Source organism: Pithys albifrons, chromosome 7 (genome assembly GCF_047495875.1).
Source record: "Pithys albifrons albifrons isolate INPA30051 chromosome 7, PitAlb_v1, whole genome shotgun sequence".
NCBI lineage: Eukaryota > Metazoa > Chordata > Aves > Passeriformes > Thamnophilidae > Pithys > Pithys albifrons.
This window is the reverse complement of record NC_092464.1, coordinates 35930825-35947009: the sequence shown is the minus strand read 5'-3', so window position 1 is coordinate 35947009 and position 16185 is coordinate 35930825. Positions and strand designations below refer to the sequence as shown.

The 16185-nt window shown below is 43.0% G+C and overlaps 1 protein-coding gene across 2 annotated transcripts in view; it reads left to right on the top strand.

Moving 5' to 3' along the window:
- The first annotated feature begins 12639 nt into the window (after positions 1-12639).
- The window catches only part of ANKRD28 (ankyrin repeat domain 28), a 118315-nt gene continuing 114769 nt past the window's right edge, over positions 12640-16185 (top strand). Inside the window, exon 1 of one of the 2 annotated variants that reach the window (XM_071561030.1) lies at positions 12640-12757. In XM_071561030.1, the coding sequence (XP_071417131.1) occupies positions 12731-12757 (27 nt within the window). In that variant the 5' untranslated portion in view covers positions 12640-12730. Of the gene's footprint in view, positions 12758-16020; positions 16041-16185 lie in introns of those variants that run through there. The other variant, XM_071561032.1, reaches the window with a different exon arrangement.

Below are 16185 nucleotides of genomic sequence, written 5' to 3'. Positions count from 1 at the left end.
AGCATTACTGAAGTGGTTTCAAAGGGCCTGATTATGTGCTGTATTCCTTGGAGCAGTATTTCAGGCAGAGATCCCACTGGGATGGAGCAGACATTAAAAAGAGCCCTAAATTTTATAGTGCTATGTCAGTACTGCTACAGGAAAAGTGCAGTAACTAAAGTAAGTTTATCACACATAGACAATTACCAGCTAAATGGATTTACACTGTTCTTTTAGATTTATCTTGATCAGTTCTCTGTTATAGCTTCCCTTGATCATCTAATTGGTTTGTTCTTTCCCTAGACACTAAATTTCAGTGTTTTCTGTTACTTGCATGCAAAATGCACTTATTCACTGTGAAGGCATAGTAGCACTCAGACCACATTGAACTACATGGTTCTGCTAGCAGCAGATTGCTTGGAATTTTTTTCTTTTCCTTTTTGAAGGAAATGTCCAAATGCAACTGTAAAACTAGCAGGGCAAAGCCACCAAGCAGGCTACAAAGTCATGCACTTGTTTGCCCCCAAGTCTGAGGATATAGCCTAGCACAACCTAACAGATTCTGAAAATGGCAACAGCTGCTGAGAGCTCCAACCTGTACTCAGATACTGATGAAGTTTCAAAGCTGTCGCAACTTTCTTGCATCTTTTATTCCAACCAGCCTTGCACTGCAACATAAAGCCATCAGGACTCCACATTTGCTTTTTGTTTCCCCTGTATTCATCAAAAAGTGGGTGTACTCCTTCAGGATAATTTTGCACTGGAAGGCTAGTGCAAGGATGCTGAAGAGGGTTGCAAAATGGGCTTGCACTTTCTTTTTGTTCATAAGCAATTGCAGTTGTTAGATAAATATAACTGTTTAATCTATATATAATTATCCATATCCATTATATGTATTTATATATGTGCTATGCAGATTTAACATCAGATAAATGTTTGTGTATTATGCAATAAGAAATAGAGAAATCATGAAAAATTATGGGTTTTCTAGCATTATGTTATGTGCACAGGCAGCTGTGCACAACCTGTGACACCTGATGGCTGCCCAGTTTCCCTGCCCGTGTGGTGACACGGATGACCTGCTGACATTTTACAAGGATCAAAGCTAATCCAGTGTTGGCTTTTGCCTCCACAGGTAGAAACCCAAGTGTACATTCTAGAGGGCAGCCATGACTTTCTTATGGAGAAAGGTCTCAAAACCAGCAGGTCCCTGCCATTCACTTATCCAAGAATTGTAAGGATCTATCCTCAAGTCACAGGACTTAGTGGCTACGGTATCCCATCCAATTTGTCACGTTCTACAAATTAAGAAAGATATAGTAACAGAGAACTAGTAGTTTTTAGCTAGTTCTTTGTCCCTTGCCATCCCAGCTAAATTTTCCCCTTCCCAGACCTTGACAGTACAATTAAATGATTTGAATATAATCCATGTTTTCAGTTTAAGGAGTTTTTGTTTTTTTCTTAATGCAAAGGGGACTAGAACATTGAGTCTATTAAATATAATCGCAGAAAAGACTACAGGGTCCCTTAAACTGTCTTTGGGACACATATCAGAGGAGAAAATTAGTTTCTCCATTTTCTTTATTAGACCACTGTGGTAGACAGCAAAGAAAGCATCACATATTTCTTTTGATGTGTCATACAGAGTAAGCTGTGGGGTACTGTAAAACACTGTTAAATGCAAATATATTTTGGGGAGAATGATTAGACTTAATAAGGGTATGTAAAGACAGCACTAAATATGTCTGTGTGAATACAAATAGAATAGTTCTGCTATTTTTAAATTAAACTGGTGTAAGAAAAAGTATTTACTTTTTTTTTCTTGGAAGAAAGGAAAGAAAATCTAAGTTTACATAACAAAAGAGATAGTGAGGATTTCCTTGTTTGTTGTCCATAGTTTTCTTAAGCCTGATGTTTTGAGTCAATGTATCAAACAGAAGCAGGATAGCTGTGGATCAAAAAAGAGGAACCAGATACATATGAAATGAAGAGGTAATGAATATAACTTTCCTGTACATTTCAAAGGAATGTGTGGTGCCCTGCACAAAAGTGTCGGTTTTGATGCAAACAGACACCAGCTATCTCACAGTTTCTTTAATGAGTTTCAGTAGGAAAAAAAAATACCGTTTCTGTCTACAGTAGTCATTAAAAAGCACATTTAACAAGGAATGAAGGGCTCTAAGTCAAGCTATGAGTGCCCGGAGATATCCTAGCCTCCCTAACAGGATGTGCTTTCACAGGTGAATTTGGCAGCAGCCAGTGCAAGCAGTTCCCATGACTCCCACCCCTCTCTCCCAGCCTCAGCTGTCCTTGATCATGCTTGGTAGGATTATTTCTGTGGATGTGCAATGACCTGGCTCAGTAGATAGGTCTTAGTTAAAGATACAGAAAACAAAACAAAAACCAAAACATAACAAATGCAAAAACCAAAACAACATGAAAAACCAAACAAAAAAACCCCCAAGCCCTCAAAACAGAAACCAAAACAAAACCAAAGACACAAGAAAGGAAAAAGGTATTTTTTCAGCCTGGCTGCCCAGGTAGCAGAAGCAGGTGCTGGTGGTGCAGTGAGGGGTGGCAGGAGTGGAGGGGCTGCTTGCACCAGCTCCTGTGAAACAACAGCCTCACTGCAAGACTACTCTGTTGAGGAATAGGAAAGAGTGTGGGGAGAGCTGGTAGCTCACTTTATCCACTCTGGCATTTCTTGACATGGAAGCACACCATGCTGGCTCAAGGCTGGGAAAATGAAATTGAGGGTAGGGCTAGCCCCAAGCATTCAGTAATCCTGAGCTGGGCTGGCAGAAGTCATGAGGTCTTGAAAAATAAGAATGGTATTCTTTTAATTCTTGCTTCAGTCTTAAACTTTCGGATACATAAGATACTGAATGTGCACCTTCTTAGACTTTTCAAACACAACAACCAGATTCTTTCTTTGATACAACCATAAACTGAGATTTTCATACTGTTCAGAAAATACACCCAGTCTTATCTTGGTGTCTATCTGTCTACCCAGCACATCTGACACTCGTGTATCAGAAAACTGAATGTGGCCATCGTAACTCGATGAGAACTTTACACGCCACAGTTGTGACACCTGCTGCCTGGGGCTGGCCAGGATTCCCTGCTGCCACTGCTGGGCAAGCAGTGGGGTCCGGGAGCTGCAGGCACCTGGAGACACCCAGCTCCAGCAGGTTTGCTCCCAGGCCACTGATCTGCTGGTGTTCTCCACACACCGTTTGAATCATGTTCTGCTTTGGAGCCTGCAAAGTCAGTCATCCTCAGGAAATACTTTTTCCCCTCACTCTGGCAAATCCGAAAGAGGATTGGCAAATCCTCTGAAGGTCAAAACCTTCTGTAAAAGTTTCACATTGTGTATATCTCCTCTCAGGCTTATGGTTCATCACAGAATGCCCATATGCATTATTTATTAGGCAGTTGAAGTGTTTTGACAGAGCTGGAAAATTGGCTATCAAGAGACAGTTCTAGCTCAGCACAGCTGAGGGTCCAAGAGAAATCACAAGAATTATTGCACTGGGTGAAAATCTGTAGATCAGCACATGCAGACCTGTCAATATATACACACAGATCTATATCCCGCATTGAGATATGCAGCTTTTTACTACCATAATTTAAGTGCCAACTTTCTTTTTCCCTTCCCTCCTCTCCAGTGTATCCTCACATGCAGATCTGGCCAAAACCCTGCTAAAAGAAAACAAACACTGATTTCAGGTGGATGAATATGTGATTCTCAGCCAAAATCACTATGCCTTGCACAGTACTTCTCTTGCTTTGTGAGTAATTAGATGTACCTGTAAGCAGTGGGCTAAGCAACCACAGTCCCTTTTATACAGGATCTGGACATGTCAATGCATGGGGTACCACTAGGTTTCCATACTGAGAGGGCAGTGGTACAGTGTCCTCAACCCCAAAGATGTAAATATCTGTACTAGATGTAAGGTGAAGGGCTTTGTGTTGGATTTTTCCATAAGGGAGAAGCAAAGGTATCAGCCACTAAAAGGACCTTTGAGCTACATTTTATTTTGATTTGTTTGGCAGAAGGAGAAGCACAATTTTAGCTGGTCTTCACAAGTGAAACCATTAATAATTTTTAACAGCAGTATTGCTGATCCATTGCTCTGACCTGATGAAGTGCAAGACTGGTGCTCACCATTCTGGGTGGCCAGGGAAGGCGCCTCGCAGGCTGAGGCACCATGCAGCAAACCACCTTCCTCTCCTCACCAAAAAACTGCCATGGAACTGTGGATTTGGAGCTATTTTTCTCCTGTGATGTTGGGATTGACACATTCATTTTCTGAAATTGTTAAAAGCATGGCCAGATTCATTCACCTCAACCTCACTGGGATGTCCCCAACACAAATGTCTCAGACCCCTGAAATCAAGTGGGGTGGTCAGCAGCTCTGACCTTCAGCTGGGTAGTGCCCTAGCCACAACCTCCTCCAAAAAAAACCCAGCAGGAGGGACCCTCAGGAGCCTCCTCTGCCCCATTGGGGCATTGCTGCCCTTTGCCGCGGGTGTTGGCAGTGGTGCAGCCCTGCCTGTGGCACAAGTCCACCGAAAGCTCATCCAGCACCGATCCTGCCATCCAGTGCTGGGTGCCGGTCAGGTTACCTGTTAGGTGACACCAGCCACTGCTGCTGCTGCCTTGTCTCTGCATCCTGCAGTGCTGCTGCTGCCTTGGGCCTGCAGGGCATCATCTCTGGGAGAGAAAGTGCCTTTTGGTTCTGTGCTTGTATGGTGACTTCTGCTGAAACCGAGTTTTTGCAGCTGAAAGGGTGTTGCTTTGATGCTTATAGGAAGTTGGAAAAAAACAAATGGCAGGAAATCCTAGCTGGAACACTGATGCAAATAATAACACCACCAATAAAATGAAAACTTCCACATACAGCCAAACGCCTACTCCAAATGACAGCAGTAAAGAAAAACACAGTTATGTGTGGGTGGTGTATCTGAGCCATATTTCAAATTCAAGAAGAGTGCAACTTAGCACTGGATCCATGGGAGGTCTAACGGTGTTTCTCTTCCAAGATTTGTATTTTGGAGGGTGTTCAACTTAAAACTGACTGTGATAACACAAGTGTTTTAAATCCCACCATATGACTGCAGGGCATAATTCTTGGAAACATAATAAATAAATTTTAGATTATTTTATGTAATTGGAAAACCTGCAGCTTAGAAACAAAACTCTACAGTGTGTGCAGCATTTTCAATACATGTTCACATTGTGGTTTACAAATGGGCATGTGTGCAAACTCAAAGTCTTTCCCTAAATCAACACTATGGTGCACAGACCAGTCGCCTGTACAGAACCATTGCCAAATATGTTACATGTAACTTTCCCAGCATTTCTGTTAAATTATGCTATTTCAGTGTATGTAGATTTACATTTAGCAAATTCACCTCATGGCAATGTAGAACTCTACAGTCAGTACTTTAGGGAATATCTGGTGTTAATGTCTTCAGTAAAAGAGCTTTAATTACCTTTATCCCAGTGCTAGCTGATCTGAAGGTTATTCTCTCCACTTTTCCAAGGAAAGTGTAACACTTTGCTATGTAGAAAATGAAAATACAGATTATGCAGCATGTCCTACAAGTTAAGAAACTCAGGCTGTGGCAGCTGAAAAGGGAGAGCATGTTCACCAGTACAGATGCTGCGCAGAACACACACTGTCCTGCAGCTTGCAGGGCTTGGGGCTCAATCTGTGCACCTACTAAAGGAAAACAAACACTGATTCCAGTGCTGGTGTGGCAGAACCAGATATTTAAAAAGTGAAACACCTTTCTGATTTTATTTGCCATGGTGTATGTTCTAGGGGAGGGCAGGGGGAGTAAGTTATCAAACCCTAATTAATGCATTTTCTCCGTGCATGTCAAGTGTCAGGTCCAAAGCAACTCTAAAATCAGTACTAACGAAAAACCTCAGACTAAAATATCCATATATTAGGTTCTCTAACCTCTGTGACTGACAATACTAACCCGTACATGTATGACTCCATTTCTTTTAAATATTTCATACAAATGGAAATTGTTTAGCATGAGAATGAAGACAACATCATGAAAACAGGAATAAAGTTGTCTATTAAGATGCAAAGATAAATGCAAACTGTTTGCTTCATTTTCTCTTCTTTGAGTTACAAATTTCTTGCTGTCATGAAAAACCTTTTCATCTTCCTTGAAATTCATCACTGTGGCACACAGTTGACAAATGTATTCATCACAGTAGTGTTTTTCCCAGAGATTCCTGTCTTCTGCCTCAAGCACTTTATTCCTTTAGATGATAAAAGTATTTATCTGAGAAGAGTTTATATACATATCTGTGTGGCTGTAGGCTCACGTACACCATCAAAGTATTAAAAAAATGTTTCCAAGAAAAAAAACACATTTAAAGATGAATATTCTTTATGGCAGAATCTTTATTCCACAATGGCTGGTGCAGTGATCATCCTTTCACTGTGTTTGCAGAGTGAAATGCCTCTTTGCTGTACCAATTAAGGAGCCTCCAAGTGTACTTTACAAACTTAAAGGTTTAATCGGAGGTTCTCAGTGTGTGGCAGTGCAGTTGCATTCCTACATTTGGATATGTAACAGCCACTTACATAAAATGGCATCAGGTAACACATTATTACTAGGTGAGAGTACATGTCTACAGCTACTGCATTTTGGTTTATATTGCATCTTGAGGGAAACGAGAACTGAGAAAGTTGGCCATAACTGCAGCAACTGTGGTATTGGTAAAATAAGCTTATCTTCACTTTTCTTTATAGAACACACTGTCCCCATTTTAATGGCACCTACTCCTGCAGTATTGGGTGTGAAAAGAGAACTTGTGAAAGCAGAATCCCAATTTGTCCTCCTTTCTGAGCTTACATTGTGTCACACATAGCTCATTTTCAGAGGTCTCATTTCAACTGAAATTTGGCTAGTTGATAAAATCTCTTTTCCTTCATTTCCCCACTCCCTGCCTGGTGACCATTTCAGTGCTTTATAACCAAATATGTAAAATACACACTGGAATCACCATTCCACAATTGAAACCAAGCTATTGTGAAAGAGAAAACCAGAGCAAAAACCAATCCGTAAGGGATCACTAGCTCACCTGGAGAGGAAATCTGTGTATGCAGAAATCCTCTTCTCCAAACAAGCACCTGGCTGAGATATTAAAATTATATCATACATCACTGGGAAGTAAGGGGTTCTGATGCTCAGAAACTTCTCATTCAGAAGTCAGAAACTCTATTTTGTTTCTTGCATTTCTGCTTTAATACTTTCACTACTTCCACTTAATACTTTGCCAGAGCATTGATGAAATGCATTTTAACAAAATATCCCTGTGAAGCAGGTCACATAAAACCTCCCAACAAAACTTTTATAGTGCATTGAGCTTTCAGCTTGACAAGGTGACTGACCAAAACTCATTCCCTCTTGTGCGTCACTTTGGGTGTTACTCTTTGAAGAACTGGTCAAGCCTGAAAAAATAATTTGTAAGATCACATCCCACTGGAGTTTCCAGTTAGTCAATACGCTCCATTCTGAGGTACAATGAGCTCGGAAAAAAAAAGACATTTTGAGGCATTTGGTTATTTATATAAACAAAACAGAGTATTTTGTTAAATAAATAAAAGTAAGATACTCTGGTTTGTTTATATAAAGAAATATGTAACAAAATATTCTGATCTTTAAACACTAATTCAAGGTAAGTATAAGAATGTATAAGGGTGCTGATATTCACAGTGTTTTAAGAAGGAGTCATGTTGGCATGTGCTAATACCAAGAAAAATGTTAATTATATATTTTCTTTCTTTTTTCTTGACTCAACTAAGTTTAAAGATACAATTTATTTCTTTAGTTTTTATTAGATTAATTTTGGCTTTACAGCTACTCAGAATTAATAGACTTTTATGATCACATTCTCAAAGGCATACAACTTCTTTTCACCAAATCTTGGACAGTTTGGAGACATTAAAAAAAAAGAAATTATAAAAAGATTTTGGATAAAATTCTCTTCTATGTCAGCCCAGCCCCCAGTGTCCTTTACAGTTTTCTTAGGCCTCTTTGAGATTCTATCCTGCTAAAGAAGATAGATGTAATTCAGAGGGAAAAAGGTTGCATGTTATTCAAACTAGAAGAAATGTGAACAAGATTTCTAATATGCAATTCAAGACAAAATTGCTACCTTTGTAAAAGGCTCTTGTTTAATATATTTTTCACCAGAAATACTGGCAAATAGGCAGCATAAGAACACACCAAAACTCCCCACATTTTCCCCATCAAAATGTAAGTGATGTAATGTCTTACCACTGTTGCCTCACCCCATACATTTTTAATTTTCTGTTTTGTCTCAATTCTACTTGAATCTTCCCTGGAGTACACAACTGATAGGAATTTAGAGCTGTTTGGCTGGACCCTAAAACTTGCTGATTGTACAAAGGACACTTGTATTTGCCCTACCCTCCTCCAGACATTAAATTCATTCCTTGAATATGAAGGGCTCATGAGTTCTCTCTCCTGCTGTCTGCACCAGACAGGGACGAAACTGGCCAAATGAGCATCCATAAGCATAATGGTGCTTTAGAAATGCCAATCGATGATATTTGATTGATGATGCCATTATGATACTTAATATGTTTCCACTACAATCAGTAACTATGAACAGCCAACAATTCAAAATGTAATCTCTTGTCACAGAATTACGAAACCTTGACTGTTTTAGATTTTGATGGATAAAATATGTCATAGCATGTGTAAAAATCTTTATGATGATGCTCCCAGCACACCCTTATGAGTGTGGTTTCCATTGGAAAACTAGCTCTTCAGTAATGCTGATTCAGGGTCATAAAGAGAAATGCATCCCTCTGTAGGAAACTGTAACATTATATTGATTTCAGACACCCTGTATTCTGTGCAAAAATAAAATTAGCTCTGCTTAAATTTAGGAGTACAGGGCAGCATTTGGAGGAGGGCAGTGGCAATGAGGACTCCTGGATTCTATTCCTAGCCACGGCAGTGACTCATGCCATGACCTTGTGTAAGCCTGTTGACCTCTGTGCCTGTTTACCCATGTTGGAGAATGAAAAGAGAATAAGTACCTGCTTTGCCAGGGTTGAAATCCTTGGTTAGAAAGAGCAAAGTATACAGGCATTCTTGGCAAAGTAAATAAATCATGAGGACATTTCAGATGAGTTCAAAAAACATCTCCAGTATGAGGTTTCTACAGTTCCTTCAATTTGATCCCATTACGTATTTCAGTGCAGCACATATGGTCCTATCTTTAAAACACTGGGTAGTGTTACACACTGTGGGATAAGTTACAGAGTGAAGATTTTAAGTTAACATTAATGGGAGCTGTGCATTTAAAGCCTGTGGCTCTCTGCTGAAAGTGTGCCCTCAGGAGAGTTGGGCAGCTAATAATTTACAAACTGTCCAATTAAAAAATCCTGTGGAAATTTCTGACTTCTGCAGATGTATATTCTGAACATTATCAGAAATGCTGTGGTTTGTATGTCAATACTCAGACTTCTGTGAAACATTCTGTGAATGTTGCTAAAGGACGCTTAGGCAGTTACCCTTTAACACAAGACTTAAAATTGACATGCGTGAAGTTACCCTGAAATAAATGGTAATACATGAACAAGAAGTACTGATTTCTTTGCAGCACTGTTACATTTAACTTTTGATGTTTCATTTCTGTTCTATCACTCTGCAGTCAAAGACTGTATTTTGTGGAACAGTTGCAGATCAGACAACATTGTTGACAATATTTTCATTTTTTTTCCAGCTATAATAATAATTTGGACTGTTTGCTGCAGAATAAGAATAGCACAGTAATTTATATTGTGACTTGAGAAAAAATATCCATATGGAACTGATTGGTATCAAGGAAAAAAACGCTCAGAAAATTCCCCACTTCCGTGGTATCCTCCTTCATATATAGTAGCCACTTATGCCTAAATTGAAACAGACAGATATCTCCAGGATCCGTATTGTTACTTCCACACTTTACCTCTTAATCTTTTTCAAACTATATTGTCTTATAACCCACAATAAAAAAAAAAGATCCATGGTCAGAGTTCAGTTGGTTGATGTCACATTTAAGCACATACAGTAAAGCCAACGGCCTGTCCCCACCTATAGCCTGAGTACTGGAGAAAGGTAAAATGAAATAAAGATGCACCTTCCCCCACTGAATCAGTACCTGGCCCTAAGCTGCTAGAGATGTTAATAATGCCAGATGCAACATTTTTACGTGAGATGACTTGTCTATATACAGAAATTACTCTAAGTAGCGGGTGAACTGAAAGCAGATATTTTCTCGAGTAACTCCATAAACTGATAAACTTCACAGGAGGAAGCAGAAGTTTATCAGCTTCCAGACATTCTTTTCACTTTGAAAAGGAGCAGTCGAATTTGAGGACAGACAAAGGCAATGTTTCCTGATGTAATTTTCTCCTTCACTGACTGCATTGATAAAATTATCGCTAATTTCCACAACCATTGGTCTCTTTACCACATTGTTATCACAGTCCTCAACTATTTTGCATAGTGTCAAAATCTACCTGTTTTCTATTTTCACATAATACAGTTCTATTCACAAACAAACAAGGAAAAAGAACCACAGGTACAATAAACAAATAATAAATTTGGGGACTATTTAAAATTAATTAAAATTTATTTATCACAATCAGCATTTCTGGACATATCTAAATGTCAATAAAATTGATTTAGAAAGTGTGACAATGTTGAGATTTTTTCCTTTGCCTAGTAAAATAGGACTGCAATCTTAACTGGTAAAAATAAAGTTACACAAACAAGAACACCCCATTGGATCACTGGCATTCAAAGTTAATGAAAGATCTGCCTCAGCCAGCACCTATAGAAAATCCTTCTGTTCTCATGTTACCAGACACCAAATGAACACGTTCACATGCCAGGCTCCTGCTGGAATCAACAACACACACAAGCAAGGGCCAAACCACACAAATGAGTGTTCACACAAAATACACTTGGTTGCTTTGTCAGACTTACATTTTTTAAGTTAATATTAAAGCCTAAGTAGATTTAACTGTATGTGGAGTGTTAAGTCACAGTCCATCCTGAAGCTACAAGAAAATCCAGGAACTTGTAACCTTCATATCAGTATTGTCTGTAGCACTATGCAATTCCAAAAAGCCTCACTTCTCTTCAGCCTGTTATTCTCTTGGAGGGACATAAAAAATCAGGAGAAAATAACCCTTCCAGATCTTAGTTACCATGCTGGGCTGGCTGCAGCATTATTCAGTGGCAGAGCAACATGATTTTATTTCAGTGTTGTTCCTTTCACAAGAGGTTCTTAAAATCCTACCTATGAAGATCTTTTTTGTGCTTGAGGCACAACATCCTACCAATAAGCCTGTAAATTATGTTTCAAAATACAGCATGAGAATTATGCAGGTGAAATCTCCACTGATCCTCTGCCAAAAAAACTATGAACATTTAATACATAGCAAACCACTTTCAAATTAACTCTCTTCTTTATTCTATCTGTACATGTCTGCTCCATCTGGTAATTGGTCAGGGTGTCTCTTCAGGCCTTTATTTGGCCTACTGACACTACTCAGTGATTCCAGTTCAGCTGCTGTTCCTCCTTCCTGCCACGACCATGGGCTCTTGCGGGACTGAGATGAGCACTTGATGCGCCAACCAGGGAGGTTCAGTGCAGCCCCACACCTGCACCTGCACTGCTGGGGGTCCTGGGCAGCCCTGGCCATGAGGCACCCCCAGCAGTGAAGCTGCAGAGACCACAATGCAACACTCTGTAGAGTCCCAGCGGCCTGCTGGTATAACATGCCGTGGCAAAGGACAAAGTGTAAGACGGGAGCCATGTGGACACCGGGCAGCACTTGGGCTGGACCAGTGCTGGAACCAGCACTTGCCCTTTCTCCCTACCCCTTTCTCCAAACCCTACTGCCGTGTGCTTATATGGTAGGTTGGGGACTAACATACCAATTTCGATGCCAAGTGTGTAATGTACTAATAAAACTGTGATTTTTTTTTTGAGGACCCTCTAGCTTTTGTCTTTCCCTTGGGCCTCGGGCATTCACGACTCTGGTGCTCCCTTCCCCCTAAGGCTAGGACGCTGCGCACATTCCCGACAGAAGCGGGTGGGAGGGCGGCCCCGCTCTCCCCCTTGGACAGCACAGGAGCTCGCCGGGTGACCGGACCCTTCCCGGGGCACCGCGGGCTGAGAGCAGGTGCGATCCCGTCTCGGACCGAGACGCCTGTGCCGGTAACCCCACCGCGGGGCTTATCACGCCAGGTCGCGGAACCCACGCGTAGGCAAACCGCGGCGATCCCTAAAGGAATCGCTGCCGGCCCCGCACCCGAGCGCCGCCACCTCCCGCCACCTCCCGCCCCACGTGCCCGTCCCGCGCGCTCTGCCCGCGCCGCGCCCGCCGCGCCCGCCTCGCCAATCAGCGCCGCCCTTACTCTGCCCCGCCTCTCGCGGGCCAATCAGCGCCGCGCTTGGTGGTGCGAGCGGGCGGGTTCCTTCGGGACGCGGCTCGGGAGAAAGAGGCGGGGCGGTGGGCGGGGCGTGAACAGGCCCCGCCCCCGCGGGCTCGGCGCGCGGTGCCGGAGCGAGGCGGCGGTGGCGGCAGGGGGGGCGTGGCCGGCGCCAGGCGGCGGCGGGGGGCGTGGCCGTGGGCGCGCGGAGCCGCGAGCCGGTGGCGGCGGGCGGAGGTGGCGGCGCGCGCTCGCCATGGTGTTCCTGAAACTCCGCGAGCAGGTGCGTATTCCCGACCTTCTCCTCCTCCTCCTCCCCTCCCGGTGCCGCCGGGCGCGCCCCGCCCGCCGCCGTGTGCTGGCGCGCCGTGCCAGGCGGCGGGAGGCAGCATGGCTGCGGCTGCGGCTGCTGCCGCGGCGGGGACCGCGCTGGGCGGGAGGCGCCATGTGCTCCCGCTGCGGCCGTCGCTGCCCCCGCCGGGCGGGGCCCGCCTTGCCGCCCGGGGACCGCGCAGGTAGCGCGCCGAACAGGTGGCCGCGGCAGCCCTGCCCTGCCGGCCGGTCCCTGCCAAGCCCCGGCAGCGGGGGGAAGCCCGGCAGGGGTGGCGGGCCAGCCCCGTCCCGCACCCGCTTTGGGAAGGGCAGCGTCTCTGCATGGGTGCACCTGGGCCTGCGGAACTGCCCGGTGTGAGCGGGAGATTCCCGTCGGGAGGCGGCGTGCACGGGAGCGGGAGCAGGAGCTGCCGCCGCTCTCCCGGAGCCTGACCCGGCCCTGCGCAGTTTCTCGTGCCCGGGAGCCGCCTGCCCGTCCCTCCACCTTTCCCTACCAGGCCGTGACAATCTTTTGTTCGGCCGCCGTGTCTTTCTCCTCCCGCCGTCTTGACAAGCCTTCCCCGCGCCCGCGCTCCCCTCCTGAAGGCAGAGGAGGTTCTTCGTGCCTTCAGTGGTTTGTTGCTCTCGTCGCATCACACCCTTCTTTGTCTGCCAGGCTCTTCGGTTTTCATCCCAGCTGGTGAAAAATACTTGTCTTCTCTCTCTGTCCTTTCCTGGTGTCTCCCCTGTCCTACCTATTGTCTCCTGTGCGGTATCAGGATACAAAGGTGGGAGGGTCTGCGCTGCCAGTTTGCCGCCTGTGAAAAGATGCTTCCCAGGAATGGTGTTTGCTCGTGTTTTCATGCGTGTGAGGCCAAATTCCGTGTAAAATCTCATACATCCTGCTGCGGGTCTCCTCACTACTCTTCCTTAAAGATAACCAACTGACTGTAACACTTAAAGACCCCACCCCCTTTACCCAAAAAAAAGCCCCACAGAAAAAAACACCTAGAAACTCGGGGTGCTTTGGCAGCTGTATCCTGTGTCTGTCTGTTATGCTGATCCATATCAGTCCATCCTTACCTGCGAGTCCCGACATCAGTTATAGCCACATCTGCGTTTTCACACTTAGGTTGCCATTGCCTCTTGGGATTTTGTTCTAAAAAATGTTTGGTGATGCGGGGCTGGGATTTCTGTGTCCTGCCGTACTGTATGCAAACTTTATGAAGTCTCGTGGTGTTCTAGAACCCCGTCTATGAATGAGCAACAATTGTGGACCCAAAATGCATTTAGTGTCCCCCTGACTAAGGTGGCCTTTTAGGCTTTGTTACTACTCTGCTATGGGAGGCTCGCCACAGATACAAATGCTTGTTCATCTCTTCTGTTAAAACCAAGAAATGCAACCCTTCTGCAAGTAATTATTGTGAAATAGCTTGCAAAAACTCCATTATCAATATGTTAACATGGAAGTACTGTTCAGAACTTTTCTTCTGGGAAGGATCCTGCTATTTACACATGCTGGGGTGAAATACTGGACTATGTGGGACCATTGGTTTGACAAAGTAGTGGCTGTGAGGTTTTCAGCTTCTATAGTAATGGAAGTTTTAATCCAGTAGAAGTTCAAAGTGGATTTTTTTAGAGGCTTCATGGACCTGTAACGGTGAATTGATACACTGGGAACTGAAGTATTCTTCCACTTAAAAGAGGAAGGGAAAGGAAGGAGGGAATAAAGGGAGTACTGGTTTTGAAGAGCCTTTTGTAGAGAGAGTGATTTTTAGCAGCAGCTGCATTTCTGCTGCTTAAGTGTCAATTGCTTGACAAATTGGTTATTTCAAACTAAATTCTGTTAAAACTGTTTTGTTTAAGAATGCTGAAAAGTCACGAGGAATTGTATTGACAAGAAATCTCTCAGCCTTACTAGTTACAGAGAATTCCTCCAGGTCAGTTCTCCTGCAGTGTGCTGCGAGAAGTCTTGACTTGAGGACAGGATGCTGTGCTGGGATTGTAACACCACCTGCTCTTTATAAAAACCAATCTGTGGTGCTATGTGGGATTAGAGGTGTTTCTCTTCAATATTTCATTAAGCATGCTTCTTCTTTGCTTGGACCATATAGTTTGCTTCATAGTGGTGTGTTCATTTAGAATAAAGTAAATTGCAGTGTGTGTTTGTAGTCCATGTAGTGAGTCTCTTTCCTCAGTGGTGGCTCTGCTTCATGGGGGAGTGCAAAGGCTGCTCTGTTGTTTGTACCGTTAAGTGAGTATGAATGGGGGAAGTGATTTGTTGGTTTCCTTCTGCTACAATCAGATTAACAACTTTCTGAAACAAAAATTCTACTAAATAAAGTATTGCTTTAAGATAATTCTCAAGATTGTTTTTCCAAATTCAACATAAACCTATTGATTTTGTTCTTTGGTAACTCTGTGTTACTTAAATGTTAAGGTCTCTGTGTTACTTAAATGTCAGAATTTAGATGGGAGAGGCAGATTTGCAGCATATAAGGAGCTTGGTGTTTTCCTACACTTGCTTTAGTTTAGTTTTTCAAGTTACTGCAAGCTAGTACAAATGCAGTGCTCAGGAACTACAGTTAGGTGAGAAATTCTGCTCTGAGGCTCTTGGTTGAGCTCGGAGGGTGAAATCCCAGTTCCGCTTGCTTGATTTAATTTACTTAGTACCTGATAAACAAAACTTTGATCCTACAGATGCTTAATGTGTTTGTGAAGCTCAAATATTTGTTTGTCTGTGGAGGCTGATTTGACACGTTTAACCTTCAGAATAAGGGTTTTCCATGCACTGAGAAGAGCAGGCCTTTTCTCGTCTTGAACAACCAACCAGCAGGTACATTATCTATAAATCTGTGATGCTACTCGAGCTTTATTGCTTTGCCAACCTACCAGGTAGGAATACATTTCAAAGTTTTGACATAATTCAGGGTGTACAGTGCACTGTCAGAAGTGACTTATGTGTTTGCTTTCAAAGTATATTAGGTATCTAAAAAACTCATAAGCCATGTTTGCAAAAATTGCATTGGAAGCTAAATTGAACTATATTAAGCAAAGTTGATACCTGTAATGCCCAACTGCAAACTTTAACTCAGATACAGAAAAACAGTCATTCAAGTGTCAAGGTAGAAGTTGTAGATTGTTCTGTTGCTCTTGATTTGTTGTGCAGTGTTGGACAGACATGTTTAACAACAGAGGAAGGAAATCTACAAATTGTGAAGGTTAAACCATTCAAGATAGAAAAGAAAAATACGGTAAGTGTACCTTATGATTAAGGTATTTGCTCTTAAGTTTGTTTGCCTTCATACTGTCTTCATGTATGGGTGCTTGTGTACCAGGTTCTTCGAGATGAGAAGCTGCTTTAACTACTAAAATGCCAAGTAGGAGGAAGCCTATAAA